The sequence below is a fragment of the Oncorhynchus mykiss genome, chromosome 1 (genome assembly GCF_013265735.2).
Source record: "Oncorhynchus mykiss isolate Arlee chromosome 1, USDA_OmykA_1.1, whole genome shotgun sequence".
Classification (NCBI taxonomy): domain Eukaryota; kingdom Metazoa; phylum Chordata; class Actinopteri; order Salmoniformes; family Salmonidae; genus Oncorhynchus; species Oncorhynchus mykiss.
Window position 1 is genome coordinate 40748524 of NC_048565.1, and position 22676 is coordinate 40771199.

General features: G+C 40.6%; 2 protein-coding genes and 1 long non-coding RNA gene across 8 annotated transcripts in view; 2 read left to right on the plus strand and 1 right to left on the minus strand.

The window, feature by feature from the left end:
- Positions 1-2267, minus strand: part of LOC110522681 (inositol 1,4,5-trisphosphate receptor type 2) — a 160699-nt gene extending 158432 nt beyond the window's left edge. For both annotated transcript variants that reach the window (XM_036977399.1, XM_036977393.1), the window contains exon 1: positions 1868-2267. In XM_036977399.1, coding sequence (XP_036833294.1) covers positions 1868-1959 — 92 coding nt within the window. In that variant the 5' untranslated portion in view covers positions 1960-2267. The remainder of the gene's footprint in view (positions 1-1867) is intronic.
- Positions 1020-5678, plus strand: LOC110522691. Its single transcript, XR_002473363.2, has 3 exons — positions 1020-1994; positions 4843-5144; positions 5383-5678. It is a non-coding gene; the product is annotated as an uncharacterized LOC110522691 (long non-coding RNA).
- Positions 5679-11093: 5415 nt separating this feature from the next.
- Positions 11094-22676, plus strand: part of LOC110522730 (pleckstrin homology domain-containing family G member 7) — a 28788-nt gene continuing 17205 nt past the window's right edge. Inside the window, exons 1-9 of one of the 5 annotated variants that reach the window (XM_021601209.2) lie at positions 11094-11204; positions 12018-12160; positions 14104-14888; positions 15829-15848; positions 18957-19066; positions 19532-19572; positions 20114-20212; positions 20657-20809; positions 21457-21552. In XM_021601209.2, coding sequence (XP_021456884.2) covers positions 14262-14888; positions 15829-15848; positions 18957-19066; positions 19532-19572; positions 20114-20212; positions 20657-20809; positions 21457-21552 — 1146 coding nt within the window. In that variant the 5' untranslated portion in view covers positions 11094-11204; positions 12018-12160; positions 14104-14261. Of the gene's footprint in view, positions 11205-11366; positions 11506-11675; positions 12161-12429; positions 12618-14103; positions 14889-15828; positions 15849-18956; positions 19067-19531; positions 19573-20113; positions 20213-20656; positions 20810-21456; positions 21553-22676 lie in introns of those variants that run through there. The other 4 variants (XM_036977427.1, XM_021601216.2, XM_036977418.1 and 1 more) reach the window with 4 other exon arrangements.

The window sequence follows — 22676 nt, forward strand, 5'->3', positions numbered from 1 at the left end:
CCAAGCAGTCCCATTACAAGTCAGAATGTTAAACTTCATTTCAACTTACTTTAACTGTTGTCCGCCAATTTGTCCCTATGTCAGAGGTATTCTGATACAAAATAGCCACAGGAATATTTTATCAACCCGACCTTCAGTACGCTGGTCTGTATTTCGGGTTTTTAAATTTTCAATACTGATGCAATTCGCACCTGGCCAACACTTGCACAATATGGCCAAGCCTAACCCAACCGCACACACTTCCAACTGATTGCGAGGAAACGCGCTTCGGTCAACTACATTCGGCTATTGTTTACATATTGTGCATCAGGTGCAATGTGTCAACAGATTTAAAATATAAGCGACAGAACCTACCGGCGCAGCAAAAAGTCAGATAAACACTTTCCTGTGGATACCCTATCTCCACCTCATACCACCAAAAGGACCAACAGCATGTACAACCGGTAAAGTGTAAATATCATTTTATTCAACATTCTGCCTTGTAGAGACGAATGTGTAATTTTTACAAAGACTTCTTTCAGACGGATATCCATGGAGTAACTATGGTAACAGTGATGGTTAGGCAAATGCCTGCTATGCTTTTGGTGTGGCTGTTTAAAAGAACAGACAGAGAAAGTAGAGAGAGAATGTGAGGGAGAGGTGGGTAGGGCAGACTCATTCCACAGAACAAGTGCATTCACACCTGCCTGTTCTGCGGTCTAGATGGCAGAGCATAGAAATGATCTAAAGCGCTGGAGCCATTTCAACTAAGCACTATAGTGTTTACAAGAGGAAACTCTAGTCTTTGTGGTGCATTGTAAGTTTAGGATAATATCAAAGCTGATGACCATTACTCAATTATCTTCCGAGAGTCAATATTTGTAGAAAATCTCTGATGGTCCTTGGAATTAGCTGTTATTACTGATAGTAAACTTTCAATGGCTTAAAAAAAAAGTACAATAGTACACCATTTCACCAAGTCAGTATTAGGCCTGCTCTGGTTCAGCAACCAGTACTCCCACACTCAGAGTAGGCTAGTCAATGATCTTCTGTACTCACAGAATGCCATACATTTACTTTAAACTAGAGTGCACCTGTAGGCATACCTGATTTGACCCTTCACTGTTTGGTAAAACACATGAAAGTTCCTCTCAATTCTCTGTACATTTGGAAATGTGTTCATTGCCCCAAAGTCAAAAATGTGATGATCAAAACAAATAGGAAAAGTTCTTAAAGTTAAAGTTTTCTATCATGAATGTGCAGATTAAAGCATCGGCCACAAGAGTACATTCAACAACCTAACCATTATTCAAGTTGCATTGGGGACACCCTGGTGAACATATACAAATACACTACATTACAGGTCAAGGAAGACATGTTGATCAAACAGCTGTGAGCAATCAAGTGAAATTCCTCAGCTGTCTCACAGTGCGTGCTGCTCTGCCAAGACCTAACGTGAAAAAGCTTAATACTATTTTGAGTACGTAATGGATCACAACGCGATATTTTCCTAGGAAACCATTTGACGTCCAAAGAGTAATAATGTGTCTGAAAGCATGTGTGACTGGACATTGCACACGCATTGGCTACACTGGAGCGGTACAGGCCTACTTACATGCAGTTTACTTCATAATGCTTTGCATTCCTGTTATATTTGCATAAAATGTGTGAGGCTCATAGGCGGCATTTCCTCCTTGATGGAATCGCTTGTGTTAGTTAGGCCTTTCCTTCAACTTCCGACTTTTGAACCTCACACCCATTGACACCGCCATGTGTTACCAACATTGACTCATTTCATGTATTGGCCAACAAACGAACTTGTAGGCCTACGTGCCATGGTTGTCACATTTTAATAAAACATGGTTAATATTTAATTAGAGGAACATACCCCAATGTACTGATGAAGCCATTGACAGTGCCTTCCGCGTAAAGCGACACAATGTCTCCAATATGAAGAAAACTAGATCTGTTGTCTGACATTTTCGCTTAATTCTGTCCAAAAGTTGGCTTTCCAGGTAAGTAGGACATGCAGTAAGTAGTCTTGCTCTGATGAAGTGGTCTGCTGACACGTTACAGTGTATCTTGGCAACAAACATGCGTTTCACTCGTCAAATTGAAAAGACTAACGCCCCAAAACGAGACATGTTTTGCTGTTTTCTCCAGTCCAAATTAGAAAAGGACGACAATGCAACAACTTTGAGTTAGTGTAACAAAAAAAAACTAGTTTTAGTTCATGAATCCAACTTCTTCCCGTGTGACAGGCGGCATAATGTTCTTATTTTCGTATCAACTTTGGGGGAGGAGACTGGTTTTGTCAGAGCTGCAGATAGAGAGCAGCCTGCCTATCCCGTCAAAAGGGTTACCACAGTCACAAAGTCAAATTGGCTACATCTTAAACATTTATGAAAACTTAATGTTAGGGTTGGGTATAAGATTAGTATTGTGGTTAGGTTTAAATGCACATTTTAAAAAGATAAATTGTAGAAACGGGGTTTATGACGTTGTGGCTGTGGTACCTAGTGACGACCCGTCTAAATTAGCTTAGGATAAGGTGTCTTGAGGTGAAACGCGCTCTGCCTGTAATTTTCACAGAAACCACTGGCACTACTCTTTTTGAACTCAACAAAACATTTATTAATCTGTCTCATCTCAAATGTTTAAATCCCTACAACAAAACGATTGAGGGAAATGTATGTAATATTTTCTATTCAGAAAGTGTTGTGTGTGTTAAAAAAAATATATATAACCGTTTGTCACCATTATTGTGCAATTAATGTATTGTTTAGTGTTGTGGCTTTGCTGGCATGCATCCCATTTTGTTTTTTGCTCTACCAAGATTTACATGCAAAAATCGCCATATATATATATATATATATATATACACACACACATACATACATGTATACACAGTTGAAGTCGGAAGTTTACATATACCTTAGCCAAATACATGCAAACTCAGTTTTCACAATTCCTGACAATTAATTCTAGTAAGAATTCCCTGTCTTCGGTCAGTTAGGATCACCACTTTATTTTAAGAATCTGAAATGTCAGAATAATAGTAGAGTGATTTATTTCAGGGTTCCTTTCTTTCAACACATTCCCAGTGGGTCAGGAGTTTATATTCACTCAATTAGTATTTGGTAGCATTGCCTTGAAATTGTTTAACTTGGGTCAAACGTGTTGGGTAGCCTTCCACAAGGTATCCACAATAATTTGGGTGAATTTCGGCCCATTGCTCCTGACAGAGCTGGTGTAACTGAGTCAGGTTTCTAGGCCTCCTTGCTCGCACTTGCTTTTTCAGTTCTTTTTCAGTTCTGGGAACTTGGGAAGTATGCTTGGGGTCATAGGACATTTCTCCAAAAAGTACTATCTTTGTCCGCAGTCTTGGCTTTTTAATGGTGGTTTTGGAGCAGTGGCTTCTTCCTTGCTGAGCGGCCTTTCAGGTTATGTCGATATAGGACTCGTTTTATTGTGGATATAGATACTTTTGTACCTGTTTCCTCCAGCATCTTCACAAAGGTCCTTTGCTGTTGTTCTGGGATTGATTTGCACTTTTCACACCAAAGTACGTTCATCTCTAGGAGACAGAATGCGTCTCCTTCCTGAGCGGTATGACGGCTGCGTGATCCCATGGTGTTTATACTTGCGTAGTATTGTTTGTACAGGTGAATGTGGTACCTTCAGGCATTTAGAAATTGCTCCCGAGGATGAACCAGACTTGTGAAGGTCTACAGTTTTTTTTCTGAGGTCTTGGCTGATTTCTTTTGATTTTGCCATGATGTCAAGCAAAGAGGCCCTGAGTTTGAAGGTAGGCCTTGAAATACATCCACAGGTACACCTCAAATTGACTCAAATGATGTCAATTAGCCTATCAGAAGCTTCTAAAGCCATAACATAATTTTCTGGAATTTTCCAAGCTGATTAAAGGCACTGTCAACTTAGTGTATATAAACTTGTGACCCAATGGAATTGTGATACAGTGAATTATAAGTGAAATAATCTGTCTGTAAACAATTGTTGGAAAAATTACTTGTGTCATGCACAAAGAAGATGTCCTAACCAACTTGCCAAAACTATAGTTTGTTAACAAGAAATTTGTGGAGTGGTTGAAAAATGACTCCAACCTAAGTGTATGTAAACTTCCGACTTCAACTGTACATACATACACATAACTGTTCAAAAGTTTGGGGTCACTTAGAAATTTCCTTGTTTTTGAAAGAAATTGTCATTTTTTTTGTCCATTAAAATAACATCTAATTGATCAGAAATACAGTGTAGACATTGTTAATACTGTAAATGACTATTGTAGCTGGAAACGGCAGACGCTTTTATGGAATTCCTACATAGGCGTACAGAGGCCCATTATCAGCAACCATCACTCCTGTGTTCCAATGGCACGTTGTGTTAGCTAATCTAAGATTATAATTTTAAAAGGCTAATTGATCATTAGAAAACCCTTTTGCAATTATGTTAGCACAGCTAAAAACTGTTGTGCTGATTAAAGAAGCAAAAGGACACCAATAAGAAGAAGAGACATGCTTGGGCCAAGATACATGAGCAATGGACATTAGACCGGTGGAAATCTGTCCCTTGGTCTGATGAGTCCAAATTAGATTTTTGGTTCCAACAGCCGTGTTTTTGAGACGCAGAGTAGGTGAACGGATATTCTCTGCATGTGTGGTTCCCTCAATGAAGCATGGAGGAGGTGGTTTGATGGTGTGGAGATGCTTTGCTGGTGACACGGTCTGTGATTTATTTAGAATTCAAGGCACACTTAAACAGCATGGCTACTACAGCATTCTGCAGCGATAGGCCATCCTATCTGGTTTGGGCTTAGTTGGACTATCATTTGTTTTTCAACAGGACAATGACCCAACACACCTCCAGGCTGTGTAAGGGCTATATGACCAAGGAGAGTGATGGAGTGCTGCATCAGATGACCTGGCCTCCACAATCACCCGAGCTCAACCCAATTGAGATGGGTTGGGTTGAGTTGGAAAAGCAGCCAACAAGCACTCAGCATATGTGGGAACTCCTTCAAAACGGTTGGAAAAGCATTCCTCATGAAGCTGGTGGAGAGAATGCCAAGTGTGCAAAGCTTTGTAACGCCATGTATTTGCTATTTGTGTTTACGACTAAGACCCCTCATGTTCCCCAATTATGAGGTGATGACCACTCCACTACCAGTGTCAACTCTCTCCTGACATGAACTGATGCCATGTCCCATCATCCACTAGAGCATTTAATATTTCCTCTCTATGCACTATGCTTAGCCCTATGCATTTTTAATGACTTAAATTCATTAACACAATCACATTATTACACATTAATTCAACTTCACACCCTGCTTGGACTGTCATTCATAGCCCTTTTGTCTAACTGTGTACTGTTTTGTATTCCCAGACAAATATTTTCCTGCCCTCGCGGAAGAGTTGAGCTCTTCTCCAACACCCTCTATCCATGATGAGCCCGTCATGTACTGAAGTCAAGCCACTGAAGACATCAACCCGTCCTGTCATGTCCTGAAGCCAAGCCTCTGAACACATCAAGTCTAGCAGCACTCGGACTGGTCAGACACCAAACGATATCCTGTACCTGGCAGCAGCTTCCTTGGTCAACTTGGACAGCCTGATCCCCCAGCATCTGTCCATACAGTACCGCCTGCTGGCTTGTGAAAAATAAAGACCCATTGTACCTTGTTTTCTGTGTTTCTATGAACATGATACTCATTATGTGAACAACCTGTTCATTACTGTTTGGTTAAATGAGGATTCAACAGACACTATACATTATTACCTTTACAACTATAGTTTATTTGAGATGTAATACATTCACTATACTTGCTTATACAGTCCTCTCAGATGCAGTTTTGTGAAGAACCATAATCTTACCTGTATACACAAAATATTAGGAACACCTGCTCTTTCCATTACATAGACTGACCAGATGAAAGTTTATGATCCCTTATTGATGTCACCTGTTAAATCCACTTCAATCAATGTAGATGAAGAGAAGACAGGTTATAGAAGGATTTTTACACCTTGAGACATGGATTGTGTATGTGTGCCATTCAAAGGGTGAATTGGCAAGACAAAATATTTAAGTGCATTTAAATGGGGTATGGTAGTAGGTGCCAGACGCACTGGTTTGAGTGTGTCAAGAACTGCAACGCTGCTGGGTTTTTCACACAACAGTTTCTCGTGTGTATCAAGAATTGTCCACCACCCAAAGGACATCCAGCCAACTTGACAATTGTGGGAAGCATTGGAGTCAACATGGGCCAGCATCCCTATGGAACGTTTGACACCTGACGAATTGAGGCTGTTCTGAGGGCAAAAGGGGGTGCAACTCAATATTAGGAAGGTTTTCTTAATGTTTTGTACACTGTATGTTCATGACATGTTGTAATGCATACCCATTGACACAGAATGTCACAAGACCAGGGTGGTCTACCATGCAAGGGCATGGTTCTTCTGGAGGCACCTGCGGACATCTGATAAACATTCCAGGCAATATCGTCCTATAACACTGCTGTCCACCAAATGCTCAAGTCTAATCACATATAGTTTGCTATGGCAAGCATATTCAGATTAAATCATATCTAGCCAATATGCTAGTTAGGTCGCAATAATGTTTGATCTAGAATAGCTTATTTGTTGAGTATAATGCCAAATCTAACAAGCTAATAGGCATGCATGCTGTATCAGCTTTCACAATTATAGCATCGCAACAAATTGTCATAAAGGATTTGGGATATTTTTTGTATTTTGTTGTCCGGTTGAACTTTCAGTCGATGTGAAATGTAGCATGCACTGGGATCAAGCAAAACTAGTTAGCTAGCTAGTTAGTTAGCTATAGCCACATTAATGTTACGGGTTGCAACGATTTCCAAATAGACTTACTGCATACCTCTTGGGATTTGCACTGGCTCATCATCATCTTCCTCATTAATTTCAGTGTCAGACTGACTCATACATGTAAGGCTGGCTGTATACTACCTTGCACCATTGCTGGGCTAATGTTACAGTAGCTTTTCTGATTAAGTGGTGAGTTTGTTTTGGTTTGTATCAGCCAATCATAACTAAAAATCATTCATATTTATCATGTAATCCCCATGACTAGTGTTTTTCCAGGAGAGATTCTGGCTTCAGTACAAGCTGTTTTTAAAATACCTATTGATCAGTATGATTGAAGAAAATGACAAGTAACAGCTTGATGATACTTCGAAATAATTTATCGAAATCAAGTGGATCTAAAACAATAGTACAATTTAAGGTGAGCACGTTTGGGGGAAAATGCCACAATAAGTAATTTTATTGGGAACACAATACATTTTTAGAAACTTTAGGATCATTTGGACTGGAAGAGCAAAAATGAAAAGAGGGACCTTTACATCAAAACCTCATCATAGTGAGGGTATTAATAGTGAGATGTGCAATGCCATTTTGTTTCAATATTTGCTTTATTTAATTAAAAATTTGATACCTAGCTTTTAAGAGTCAATTTCAGAAAATGTAAATAAAAGGTATAAATTGGATTTTAAGACATTAATCTTCAGGAAGCATTTTGCCCAATAGAGGGGGGTGTTTTGCCCCGTTAATGGGGCGAAAACGCCCTGTTTCGAAGTTTCTGTTTTTATCAAATAACAAAAAACTATTCATTATGCCCACTTATTTCCATTATAAATGTGTTTGCCCAAGGATAGCCAGTATGCACATATCTAAATCTTTAAAAACGTAGCTTTTTTGTGTCAGAAAATATACATTTTCCTTAAGAGGGTGTTTTCCCCCAACATACCCTACTCATGGGGAGAGGATGGTCATGCATTAATGGAAGTGAAGAGTTGCATTCTGAATAGGCCTGTAAATGACTGCAAAGCTAAATCAAAAATTAAATTCCTCACAGAATTAAAGATATCCTACTTCCATGGATTTTGCTTCAAGATGTGTGTGTGTGTGTGTGTTGTGTACAGCATCACATAATCCATAAAGATGAAGGTATATGTCATAAAAGTCCAACTCTGAAGGATATTTACCCTTGACTATTTAACCTTTAACCTCTTGGTGACCCCTGGTATTCTCCAGTGAGTCTGCGGTCCATTGGACAGCTTGCACATTTTGGAGAAGTGTTGGAATGTGTTGTGACCCCTCCCTTTTCTCATTAAGGACTAATCAGGGGGCATGTTCAGGAAGGTGCAATGTTACAGAACCTCCAGATATAAATGAGTTGTGTAGAATTAATCTCAAGTGGACAGATGCAGGTAACATAGGATGGTATTGAGTATCTGATTAAATTACGCAAAATTGTAGTATGGGTTTCTGAGGTAAGTGTAGAACAGACATGATTGTCTTTCGTGTAGAATAAGGAATTGTGTACACTCTATTCATTAAATGTCTATCTCATGCAACTGAATACAATTCTCTTCACCACTCTGTTCTCATAACTATGTAGAGAGATGATGATGCTGTTGCGGATAATTATAATGATGATGATTATTCTTCAGAACCGTGGTGAGTGCATGACAGATACTGAAACCAGAGGATGCCAATACTGACACCAGAGGACGCCATGGGGGCATCACTGATCATTTTAAAACCACACAGCCAGTGGCGACATGGTGATATAATCTATCCTACATTACCATCTAGTGTTCGCAGGTTATAACAATCACCTGCTAGTGAGGCAGAGTCAGTATAGAATACAGGTCTGGATTACAGTTATGAATGAATCAATAAATTAATTAATGACTATGCTCCATAGTCCATAGGATAGATAATCTTGAAGCTACAGGGTGGAAATCTATTCTGGTGTGTGGTTCTTTCTTTTTTTTTCTATGTATACTGTATTTATTTTGGATATCCTGTATGTTGACTATGTTGACTTTGTATCTGTATTCTGTCTGTACATTGTCTATTGCTGGTAGCACTTATTCACTAAGTCAAATTCTGGATATGTATAAATAAATGTACTTGTAAAAGTGATTCTGATTCTCTTTCTTTTTTTCAGTCTGTTTCACACTCTCTCTCACACACACATAGACATGTGTGTGTGGGGGGGGGGGGGGGGGGTGCTCAGGTGCCCAAAATAAAAAAGGGCAGCCTCCCAACCTTTCATAACTAAACACTCATAACCTATCAACTGCCTCTGTAGCCAACATTTCTACATTTCTACAACAACACACTCACTCATCACAACACAGAGCAGTAGAGGTTGACACAGGAGTGAAAATGTATTCCTGCCCTGTTTTGTCCTGTCAAATTTGTTCCCGGTCCTGTGCTGATCCCCCAAACAATTCTATAAGCCTGACACTTACAAAACAAATCACTACCGTCCTGTCCCATGCTCATTTTTACAAGCAGAAATCAGATAATTTCTGCGTTAGCTGCTCATCTGCCTGTCCCCCACTCTGCATGTGAGTAGCCATAGCAACTGCTCCATTTGGCTGCTGCTTAGTGCTTATGGCACAGTTGCCTGTACTCACCCAGTTAGTACATCAAATCAAGTGTTATTTGTCACATGCTTCATAATTAACAGATGTAGACTAACATTGAAATGCTTACTTATAGGCCCTTCCCAACAATGCAGTTAGAATTTTTTTTTTAATTAAAAAATACACAATGAGTAACGATAACTTGGCTATATACACGGGGCACCAAACCGAGTCGATGTGCAGGGTTACGAGCTAATTGAGGTAGATATACTACATGACCAAAAGTATGTGGACACCTGCTCATCGAAAATCTCATTCCTAAATCATGGGCATTAATATAGAGTTGGTCCCCCCTTTGCTGCCTTAACAGCTTCCACTCTTCTGGGAAAGGTTTCTACTAGATGTTGGAACATTGCTGCGGAGACTTGCTTCCATTCAGACAAAAAGTATTAGTATTAGTGATGTTAGTGATGTTGGGAGCACAGAAACGTCTAGAATGTCATTGTATGCTGTATCATTAATGTTTCCCTACACTGGAACTAAAGGGGCCTAGCCCGAACCATGAAAAACAGCTACAGACCATTATTCTTCCTCCACCAAACTTTACAGTTGGCACCATGCATTTGGGCAGGTAGCGTTCTCCTGGCATCCGCCAAACCAGATTTGTCCGTCGGACTGCCAGATGGTGAAGCGTGATTCATCACTCCAGAGAAAGCATTTCCACTGCTCCAGTGTCCAATGGCGGCGAGCTTTTCACCACTCCAGCCGACACTCGGCATTGTGCATGGTGATCTTAGGCTTGTGGGCGGCTGCTCGGCCATGGAAACACATTTCATGAAGCTCCCGACGAACAGTTCTTGTGCTGATGTTGCATCCAGAGGCAGTTTGGAACTCGGTAGTGAGTGTTGCAACCGAGGACAGGCTATTTTTACGGCTACGGGCTTCAGGACTCAATGGTCCCGTTCTTTGAGCTTGTGTGGCCCACCATTTTGCGGCTCTGCTGTTGTTGCTCCTAGAAGTTTCCACTTCACAAATAGCCAAATCCACTCATTTGAAGAGGTGTCCACATACTTTTGTATATATAGTGTATGTACATATAGGTAGGGATAAAGTGACTTGGTAACGGGATAGATAATAAACAGTAATGCAGCGTAGGCGATGGGTCAAAGAGTTCATGCAAAAAGGGTTGGTTAACTATTTAACTAACTATTTAGGATAGTTCCGTAGTGATGTGGACACTGAGGAACTTGAAGCTCTCGACCTGCTCCACAACACCCCTGTATATCCTGCTTGAGCATTCTAAATGTAACGAGTACTTTTAGGTGTCAGGGAAAATGTATGGAGTAAAAAGTACATTATTTCCTTTAGCAATCTAATGGAGTAAAAGTTGTCAAAAATATGAATAGTAAAGTACAGATACCCCAAAAAATACTTAAGTAGTACTTTCACGTATTGTTACTTTTAGGAAACACTCTGTTAAAGTAATGAAATATCAAGAAAATAACGTTTTTTGGTCAAGTTTCTTAAAGGGGGTTAGAATGTTACAAAGTCAATAAACTATCCTGCACCATTCCCAGAAAATTGTCGAAATGTTGTATGCAAATAAACTATAGGAAAAGCATGCTCTCAGCAAACTCTAAGAAAAATATGGTTCTCAGAACGTTATGTGCTAGCTGGGATGTGTGCGATAAACTCTCTCTGATTTCTACACATAAAGAATTAAACGGGATGGGAGGGATTTTTATCGGGTACGGAACAGGAAAGTCCCGGGGTTATCGAACTGTTGTGGGATCAGGTGAGGACAATACGGGAAAAAAATTGACAAAACAAGTTGCGGACAAGAATGCATTTTCACTCCAGTGTCAACCGGTTTCCACTAGTTACCACATCCACAAAGTAGAAATTGGGTAACTCGAACAAATGTATGAAATCAAAAAATCGTTGGTCTTAATTTAGGGTTAGCCATAATGTTAGTCGTGTGGTTAGGTTTAAAACACAGTATTAAAAGAGAAATAGTAGAAATAGGCCGGGTATATAACTTTGTGGCTTTGGTAACTAGTTACTACCGTGTCTACTGCTTACATTGGGAATGACAAGTGAGTGTGTTTGTTGTATAAAATAAATAGGCATATGTTGACATTTTGGCTACAGAGGCAGTTGGTATGTTATGAATCATGAAAGTCGATTTTTTTTTAAGGGGGGGTAGCCCTTTATTAAAAAACATTTTTAAGCAACCCCCAAAGGTATGTGCACGGCCCTACACGCATGTGATGTAGCGGATCCTCTCTTTGTTCACACACACATACCTTTACCTCAACGATGGATAAAAAAGACTAGTACTAAAACAAATGAACCGTCCTTTAGTTCCTCCCACTGATTACACCGTACATGTCACAATAGTACTGCGGACAAATCCACTGTCTGAACTAAACTTTCTCGTTGACACATAACACTCATTCAAATGTCGGGTAGGAAACAATTGGACACGCACGCACGATATCTTTCCGAGGCATTACACAAATCTCTGAGCTTTGTCATGTGAAAAGGAACAGTACGAACAGTGGCCGAGACTAGTGCCAGGAGTTGCCTATACTTTTTTGTTTCACAGGGCGGTCTGATTGGCATGAACAACCCCGAGCGCAGCGCGACGGATGAGACATTGTGGAATAGAGAGGAGACACGACACACTGCCGGGAGTAAACACAGCTGGATTTGCTCTTCTTCAGTCGACACCTTTTACACTTTTGTCATGTGAGTAATTTGTTGTTATTTAGACTAACATTGGGTGATGGTAAATGTAGCCTAGATAATGTTTTTCTCACTGTAATCACCTCGTGGGTTTGCGGGGTTTCTCCATTGCAATCCGCACACTGCGACAACGCTAAAGTGCTCATAGGTCCTTATTTTTTATTGTTGGGAATTCTCATGTGTTTATGAAACAATCCTACCTGATTTGATTGAATAGCACTTTACATGGGTTGAAGTGGCCCAATGAAAACGTCTAATTGGAGTATTGGAAAGTTGGATCAGGTGCATGGGGCTCTTGTGCCGTTCTTTGTTTCCCACGCGATAAACTGTCATTGCATTACACTGAACTGATACGGTATTGCAGTGTAGTGCAGCTCCACTGTTGCACTGTATTCAAAAATACAATATTTGGGTTGTTTTAAGTGAGCTTTAAACACCATAACTATCGACAATGACGAAGGTAAGACTACAGTCTTTTTAGTTAGTTTTTTTTTACAGGCAACGATAGCTACAGATTGTTCGCCAAGATTTTTGGTATCCATTACTGGACATTACAGGGTAGGTACTGTGTGGCGTAGCACAGTACATTTTCGAGCAACCATAACTTCGCGATAGTATCTATGTTCTCAATTCGGCCAAACATCTACACTATATATACAAAAGTATGTGGACACCTTCAAATTAGTGGATTCCGCTATTTCATCCACACCTTTGCTGACAGGTGTTTAAAATCGAGCACACCGCCATGCAATCTCCATAAACAAACATTGGCAGTTGAATGGCCCATACTGATTAGCTCAGTGACTTTCAACGTGGCACCACCATAGGATGCTACTTTTCCAAAAAGGAAGTTAGTCCCTGCTAGAGCTGATCTGGTCAGCTGTGAGTGCTGTTATTTTGAAGTGGAAACGTCTACAACAACGGCTAATCCTCTCTCTCAGAACGGGACCGCCGGGTGCTGGAGCGTGTAAAAATCATCTGCCCTCTGTTGCAACACTCACAACGGAGTTCCAAACTGCCTCTGGAAGCAATGTCAACACAAGAACTGTTAATCTGGAAACGTGTTCTCTGGAGTGATGAATCACGCTTCACCATTTGGCAATCTGACGTACAAATCTGTGTTTGGCGGATGCCAGGAGAATGCTACCTGCCCCAACACATAGGAGGAATAATGGCCTGGGGCTGTTTTTCATGGTTCGGGCAAGGCCCCTTAGTTCCATTGAAGGGAAATCTTAATGCTACAGCATACAATGACATTCTAGACGATTCTGTGCTAGCAACTTTGTGGCAACAGTTTGGGGAAGGTCCTTTCCTGTTTCAGCATGACAATACCCCCATGCACAAAGCGAGGTCCATACAGAAATGGTTTGTCGAGATCAGTGTGGAAGAATTTGTACTGGCCTGCACAGAGCCCCGACCTCAATTCCATCGAACACTTCATCCCAAAGGTGTAACATCGATTGCGAGCCAGGCTTAATCGCCCAACCTCACTAATGCTTTTGTGAACGAATGGATGCAAGTCCCCGCAGCAATGTTCCAACATCTAGTGGAAAGACATCCTAAAAGAGTGGAGGCTCTTATAACAACAAAGAGGGGACCAACTCCATATTAATGCTCATGATTTTGAATTGAGATGTTTGGCCATGTCGTGTATCACATTATCTGGTGTACAATCTGTAGCTAAGGCGACAGTAGTCTTGGAGCTTGTTAGAGGGCCTACTTTCTGTACCTTATGAACACCAACTGTAAGCTAACTTCCCCCACCCTCTGTTGACAAAACATGTGCTAAGTATGCAGCTCACAAATCCATAATTTAAATGTTTCACAACGTGATCTGAACTCTGTACAAAAAAAGATTGACTTGACTGCACGCCCAGACTGCTTTGTTTAATTCGTAGGCTCTTGTATTAGACCTACCTAATACAGATATTTTGTTTATTTCCCAGAAACGTGTCTGAAACGTAGTTGCTTGCTGATAAACTGGCAGTGGAATGCACCTGGATTATCTGACCCCAACACACCTGGTTAAAGACAAGTACCAAAGGAAAACACCAACGGACTACCCTTTTTCTGACATTAGGCCTATAATGCCGTCTTGCTCAATATGTCTACTCTGAAACAGGTTCTAGTGCATGAGAATGGCCAGGACACAGAGAGAATTTTGGACTGGAGTTACATTGAGTGGCTAGAGAATGAGGCTGTGACCAATGTTGAGACGCAAACGGTCTCGAAACCCACTGACGAAAAGGAGACGCAGACCAGCAACCCGTTTATCATGCATATAGATTTGGCCAGAACGCACTCCAAACTAAAACACGTGTCGTTGGTTGAGGCCGATGGCTTGCTCACCCAGTTTGACCGACAGGCCCCGGCTCGCATTTCCACGTCCCCCACCTTGAGGAGGATGAGGAGCACGCGACGTCCGCAGGTGGACTTCCGGGACCCGGTGAGGATGGATAGCACACAAGAGGAGTCGGGTACGGAGGAGACACCATTCCTTTTGAGTCCCCTCTCGCCAGTACACAGGCACAAGTCTCCGTTAGCGGCCTGCCCCCCTCCTGATGGCGAAAACCACCATGATAATCAGCCCAATTCATCTGCAGGCCAGGGAAAAAGCAGATCGCATAGATCAAAGACTTTTAACAATGGTATCACTTGCACGAGACAAGAATCCCTGTCCGCACGTGGTGTGCAAAGATTTAGTAAAGACTTTGAATTTCCTGATGATCAGGTGAGTTAATGTTAAAATCACAAATGATTCAGTTGAGCATGAATTGCGCCCATATGCCACACTGGCTTTATGAGTTTTTATCCGAGCCTTGTAAATCAGATGGCCAGTAGCTCCTCCACCACATTCCTCCTGGGTAGCAGCCCTCTCATTTTCCCTGGACTCCTGTGGTGGCTGCTCACCAGCTTTTGACAGCAAATGAATCAGCAGTTACATGCACTGACAGCTCAGCGCAGCCCCACCACCCAGCAAGCCTCAATCTTTCTCACTCACTCACTCACTCACTCACTCACTCAGACAGAGCTCCAAGGGGCCATGGGAAGGCAGTAAGGCTCCTCCACAAGCCTCCTATTCACCACCGTCAGCAGTCACCCAATAATGGGGGGGTCAGTGGTCAATAGAAAAATATAAAGGGGGGGGGGGGGGGGATCTATTCAGTGGGCTCCCGGCATTCAACCTGGGCCATTCTCAATAGTCACGACATTCTCTGCAGATATTAGAGGGCTATTTGGGCTATTCTAATTCAAACGACCACATGAAAAAAACACTGATTTGAAATGTTTAATTTGTTTGTGAGGGATATAGCCGTGTTATGTAGAACCAGGAGCCCTGTGTAATGTTGAGTTGTGTTATGTACACTGCACCTTTCAAATCACACCCAAGGCTCTAATCATCATTGAGCTCCTAGGGCTGGTTTCCCAGACACCGATTAATCTTAGTCCTGGACTAAAAAGCATGTTCGATGGAGATTCTCTGTTGAATGTTCTTAATCCAAGACTATGGTTCATCTGTGTCCAAGAAACCAATCCTTAATGTTTAGATAGCACAGTACATCTATCGTTCACTGTCTGTGTTTGCTCTTTCACATTAGTATCTGCTGTATAACAAGCCATGTTCAACATATAATTATCCTAACCGATGCTCTTTCGTCTCTATTTTACAGGACAAGGTTTGCCATAATAGGTAGGTGTGTTGCATGCTATTCCACAGAATAATTTTAATGTTATGTGTCCCCACTTGGCTTAGCCAAAAATACCTGCACTGTGGCTTGCAGTTACCACACTGCCTGGACATTATTTCATGGCAGGAAGGGAATTTGCCTATAACCGACTCGCTCTGAACTATGTCATACAGTTAGGAAACTGGGATCGTATTCATTGAACACCAAACTGAGGGGAAAAAAACGAAGATTGTTTTCCATTGCAAAATGTTTTGCTTTGTTGTGCCCTAATGAACATGACCAAGCATGAAATACATTCAACCACAGAAAACCCTTCTACTTGCTGGCCAACAGATTTTCTTGTCGAGTTTTCTTTCAATAGGGTTTTCACTACATTTATCTTTGAACCTTTTAATTGGCATTTTGTCAACAGACTCAAAGCAAATACATTGTATTTGTCACATGCGTTGTAAACAACAGGTGTAGGCTAACAGGGAAATCCTTACTTACAGGCCCTTGCCAACAATGCAGAGAGAAAATATAAATCATAGTAACACAAGGAATACATACACAATGAGCAATGCTAGCTTGGCTATATACACAGGGTACCGAGTCAATGTGCAGGGGTACGAGGTAATTGAGGTAGATATGTACATATACTGTACATAGGGATAAAGTGACTAGGCAATAGGATAGATAATAAGCTGTAGCAGTGTAGGTGATGACTCAAAAGAGTTAGCGCATAAAGGGTCAATCCAGATAGTCCTGGTAGCTATTGGTTAACTATTTAAGTAACTATTTAGCAGTCTTATGGCTTGGGGGTAGAAGCACTTTAGGGTCCTGTTGCTTCTAGACTTGGTCACCTAGAATACATTGAGAGAACAGTTTCAGAATATTAGGGATCAAAGAAGGCCATCTAAATAAATGCATATTTCTCTGTTTCAGCACTAACTGATAGATACTCAGATTTTTTGTTTGTTGTTTGTTTAGACAAAGTTTAGAGTGAGTAACAACTGGTTTGGAGAGCCTTTATGCACAAAAATGCAGTGGTTTGATTCATCCTGATTCAAGTTCAATCCATTAAATATTGGAAGGTGAAAAAAATCTACAATAGTGGTTGAACAATAGGCTAGTCCAATAAATCTACCCTAATCCTCACTAATCACGGAACTGTAATGACAACGGTCCAGTCATCGTAAACTGTGCTCCAGGTTTAACCCGCTGCGTGTGGTCTGAATTCCACTAGGTCCCAAGTTATTGCACAACGTTAACCTAACATGATCCACTAATGCTAGCCACCCTTAGGAACAACTACACAGACATGAAAGAAAGGCGTACTGATGGAAATCATGTAAAATGTGAGCTACATATTAAAGGAAACAAACACTTAAGTGACAGTTAGAAATGCACAGTACCAGTCAAAAGTTTGGAGACACCTACTCATTCAAGGGTCTTTCTTAGTTTTTTACTGTTTTCTATATTGTAGAATAATAGTGAATAAATCAATACTATGAAATAACACATATGGAATCATGTAGTAACCAAAAAAGTGGTAAACAAATCCAAATATATTTTAAACTTTAGATTCTTCAAAGTAGCCACCCTTTGCCTTGATGACAACTTTGCACACTCTTGGCATTCTGCACAATCGGCTTTTTCTCCAGCGCCATCTTACACTTACAGCTGTAATCCCTGCTAAATATGAGTCTAACATGGGGTTGAATACTTATCTAATCAAGAGATATTAGTGTTTAATTTTCCATTAATAGTAGTTTTTTTGTTGTTTATCTTTTAGGTAAAAAATGATATACTTTCTACCATAAATTACATAACTAATGCATTGGATGTCAACAACACATCAATTCCTCAAAGGCGTAGTGCAGTTAAAGATGAGTTTTTCCTTTAAAAAAAAATATATTTCCATCACAAAAAAAAGTTCAAATAACACTCTGAAATTGCGAAAATGATGATGATTCCCTTTTTGTGTATGAGCTGTGTAATTTTTTTTTTTTTAAATAAAAAATAAAAATGTTTTTTTAAATGAAGGCTGGATTTTCGGCCTGTTCAGGTGGGATGGAACTTTTGGCCCATGTCATGATGTCACAATATGACCAATGACTGTTCTTTTGGGTATGGGGGTGGGCTCTAGACCATCCTATTTGCCAATCACGCCTGTCTATGTCAATATAGTCATATTTGTTTCCTAACGCCCACATGATCAGACTTAGCATTTAACGGACCCAAGGAGGCTCAGGGAAATATATTATAAAACATGTATTTTGGAGTAATTTTAATAAAAAAAACACAATGATTTATTAGACATACAGCGATGATTTAAAAATACAATTACAAAGACTGCATGGGGTCTTTAATTCATTAATTCGGCTTGATTCATGGTCAGATCCAATTCTCTGAGAATATTCTGTCTGTTGTCCCCATGTTGGTAAATATACCTAATTTATTACACCATTACTCATTGTCATTATTACTGGAGAATTTGCCTAGAAGACCGTTTAGCCAGAAATAACTGAATTCCTTTAGGCATTTCTACATTTTTCTACATTGTTGAAATACCATGTGTACTCACTGCAATGTGAACAAGCAAGCGAATAAGGAGTTTAGAAACAGCGGTATGATTTGCCTACATAATATGAGTGGATAGTGGGTGTAGTGGTGGTGGTGGTAGTGGTAGTAGTCGTGGATATTGGTAGTGAATAGTAGGTGTAGTGATAGTGGGTGTAGTGGTAGTGATAGTGGGTGTAGTGGTAGTAAAGCACTTTTGTTACCCGAAGGTGAAAAAATAATAACAACAAGCCAGAATATAAAACAAAGCAAACAAAACTATATACCGGTATTGCCAGATCCGGAGGCGTATAGTATGTCAAAATGAGGTATATCATTGTATAACAGTGAGTAATGGCGTAATAAGAGTATGCCAGTGAGGTACAGCATAATACAGGTATAATAATGACTGAGTAATGGTGTAATAAATGAGGTACATTTATCAACATAATGGGGTACACAGACAGAATATTCTAACTGTATTATGCTGTACCTCACTGACCTACTCTATTCCTCATGTATTACACCTCACTCACTCTGATAACCTGATCTCTTCCTGTTTCCACCAGACTGCAGGAGAGGAGGCGGAGTTCTGTGGTGGTCAGTCTACCCGGATCGGACGTTTCGCCGGGGGACCTGTTTGTGTCCAATGGGGTGGCGGACATACTGAACTTCTCAGGTTAACGCCAAAATTCAGTTTCTGCACTTTTTTGCAAGATGTTTGTCAACAGCTTGTTTTTGATTCCTTATAAACCCAGGTTGTAGGCCAACAGTGATCAGTGTTATTTGTTATATTATTTTAGTTACCTACAAGGAGATCCTATTAAATTACTTTTTAATATTAGGAATTAGTTAGAATTAGGGATTAGAATACTAATTCCTATGTTTACCTAGCTATAACTTTAGTAACTGCATCAGAAGTTCACTTACCCAAATATATAAGTAACATTCCTTAACTATTTTCAGATTATTGCCACATTCAGGCAAAATGAGAAGGCTGTTTACACTTAACTTGATTTCCTGTAAAATCCTATCTACATCCTGTGGATCACTTTTTTTTTTCTTCATCACATTTTCGCAACAGAAGAACTATGAAGGCAGGCCTTTGTAGATAATGACAAAACCATGTTCTCCATTTCCACAGACACCAAGAAACCCAAGTGGCCTTTCTCCAGACGTAGCACGGTATGTGTGCTGCCTGTTTGTTCTCCCCCTGCTACTCGCCCTAGCTAGCGTGACCTGCCACCAGTCAGCCTAGTTGTTTGTGGTTTTGGTTGCTATTGCTTTGAAGCTGTCAGTGTGCTCAGGAAGCTGCAATGAAATTAAGGATATTGTTCTCTGACCCACTTTTAATCAAAGCATATTAATGAATACACTTTCTTCCCCTTTGTTCTCATGGCCTTCTGAGATTTCATCATGTGTCAACAACACTGAGCCAAACCAATTCAATCCAAATCAATTCATATTGCAGGTGTTTGATCAGACTGATAGATAGATGGGAAAATATACAAACAAAACACTATTGGTGTGTACTGTCATTCACTGTTCCACCATGCACACACGCGAACACTCACACATGCTTTTGTGTACAGACACACTCGTACACACACACACACTCTTACTATACACACACACACATTCCCACTTAGACAGACACTCATACCTATAGTAAAGAATGAATTGTTCAAGTAATGTTTAACATTTAACCTGTATTTGTTCCTCTCAGACTAAAGGGACGACTACACGCACTGCATCTGATATTGAGAAATATCTATTGAAGGAACAGATTCAAGACTGGAGGGACACAGACTTCCAGAAGTACAAGGTGAGGAAAGCCATATGAACACCAGAGCTGAAGAATACTTTTTTCCTCCTAGCTGTGTAATATTTTATTGTTACGTGTCTGCGTTTGTAACTTGGGAGCCAGTCATCATTGAGTCAGTGCTCCTAGGAATTACTACAGGAACAGGGAAGCCCCTGAAACATATAAATGACACATTGAACGGGAATAAGACTTTTGTTGGCCTACGCACATGACAAGTGTACATTTTTAAACTGTAGCTAGACAGCAGACGATAACAGCATTGAGGATAGTAACAAGACAGGCTACAGAATGTTGTCGCCTTGTACTTATGCGTGCACTGGCACAGCCGTGTTAAAACCACAACGAATCAGTCCCCCCCCCCCCCCCCGTGCATTATGGTTTTAGTATTATTCAAATAACATCTATCCAACCATCCATCTGTCTTATCATTCCCTCCATCCCCAGGACTGTTCTCTAGAGGAGTTCCTGAGGGACTGTGATTCGTCTCAGCTGATGTCTGACTGTGACCCTCAAGACTACAAGAGACAGGAAGCTCTCTGGGAACTCTTCACCAGCGAGTGTGTTTACTTCCTGGATCAGCTCATGGTGCTCAAAGAGGTGACTTACTAGATATACGTGCCCCCCCCCCCCCCCCCCCCCCCCACACACACACGCACACTTTTGAACAGGAATGGCAGCTCACCATTGCAACCAAACACCTTGTGCTTTGTGTGGCTTTTTGAACAGGAATGGCAGCTCAACATTGCAACCAAACACCTTGTGCTTTGTGTGGCTTTTTGAACAGGAATGGCAGCTCACCATTGCAACCAAACACCTTGTGCTTTGTGTGGCTTTTTGAACAGGAATGGCAGCTCAACATTGCAACCAAACACCTTGTGCTTTGTGTGGCTTTTTGAACAGGAATGGCAGCTCACCATTGCAACCAAACACCTTGTGCTTTGTGTGGCTTTTTGAACAGGAATGGCAGCTCACCATTGCATCCAAACACCTTGTGCTTTGTGTGGCTTTTTGAACACAAATGTCAGGTTGTGATGGTTCGAACAGGCCTTTCCTTTGAATTGACACTGCCCCTTTCTAAAATATACTTTGTTGGGGGAACTCTTTCTTCAGCTTCGTGATGAAATTGAAAACAGCAAAAACAGATCCAACCTCTCCCTCTTGTTTGTGTTCCATTGTGTAATATATAATATATTTTAATGTTTTTGTGTTTAATAAAAAATATAAAGAAATATTGTGTCCTTCAGGTGTTTCTGGCCACGCTGACTAACCTGCAGATGAGGGACTACCTGTCTGACGTGGACACTTGGAGGCTGTTTGCCAACCTCAACGAGCTGTGTCTGGTGAGACTGTACAGATGCATACTGTATATTACATTAGATTGGATTAGTAGGGCTGTGAATGTCATGGAATTTTGGATGACGCTAACTCACCAGCCAAATGGCCGCGGCTCCTTAATAACCGTTCGAATACTTACTCTTTTTCTCTCCTGACTGCATGTGCTGATATAGAAGGAATAGAATGGGCCTCCCCATTCAAGTCAATGATGGCATAATGGGACTGGCAGCCATTGCAAGTGTACCCATTGGTGCAAAGCAGGAAGTGTAACCATCAATATGTGCAATGGTTTGTTGACAAAAATAAATGCATTCCATTGCATGAGCCACATCAGCTAACATCATTTGAATGAACATTTCACATTACCATGGACATTTTTGCATCACAATACCAGGCAGCCTTTGCGTGTACCCATGTAATGAGTTTACCAATCAAATTGCCAGTTTCTATTCCTATGTGTGCTGCTGCTGCATTGTGGGGGGGCATTGCATAAGCAACCAAAGACTCATTTGCTACAGTACCTTGCTTGTTTCAGCAAGCAGCAACAAACTTTTATCATGTTGTTGAGTCCATTATCGCAGAAACTGTTCCATCTTCAGTCATCTGTTTGTTCCTAAAGTATATATATATTTTTTACCCCCTAGAGTCAATTGACGCCAACAGTGCATCAATCTATATATATATATATGACTATTACAACAATACTGAATGAATCTATTTAGTCTCAAATAAATGAAACATGTTGAAGTTGGCTTAAATAATGCTTTAAATAAAGTAAAAGTGCCATGTAAAAAAAGCTAACTTTTAAGTTCCTTTCTCAAAACATGAGAACATATGAGTCTTCAATATTCCCAGGTAAGAAGTTTTAGGTTGTAGTTATTATGGCTAACGCAGGAAAGTGCTGTTTGAAGGAATGCTTACGAGCCTGCTGCTACCTTCCACCGCTCAGTCAGACTGCTCTATCAAATATCAAATCATAGACTTAATTATAATATAATAAACACACAGAAATACATGCCGTAGGTTATTAATATGGTCAAATCCGGAAACTATCATTTAGAAAACAAAACGTTTATTCTTTCAGTGAAATACAGAACCGTTCCGTATTTTATCTAACAGGTAGCATGCA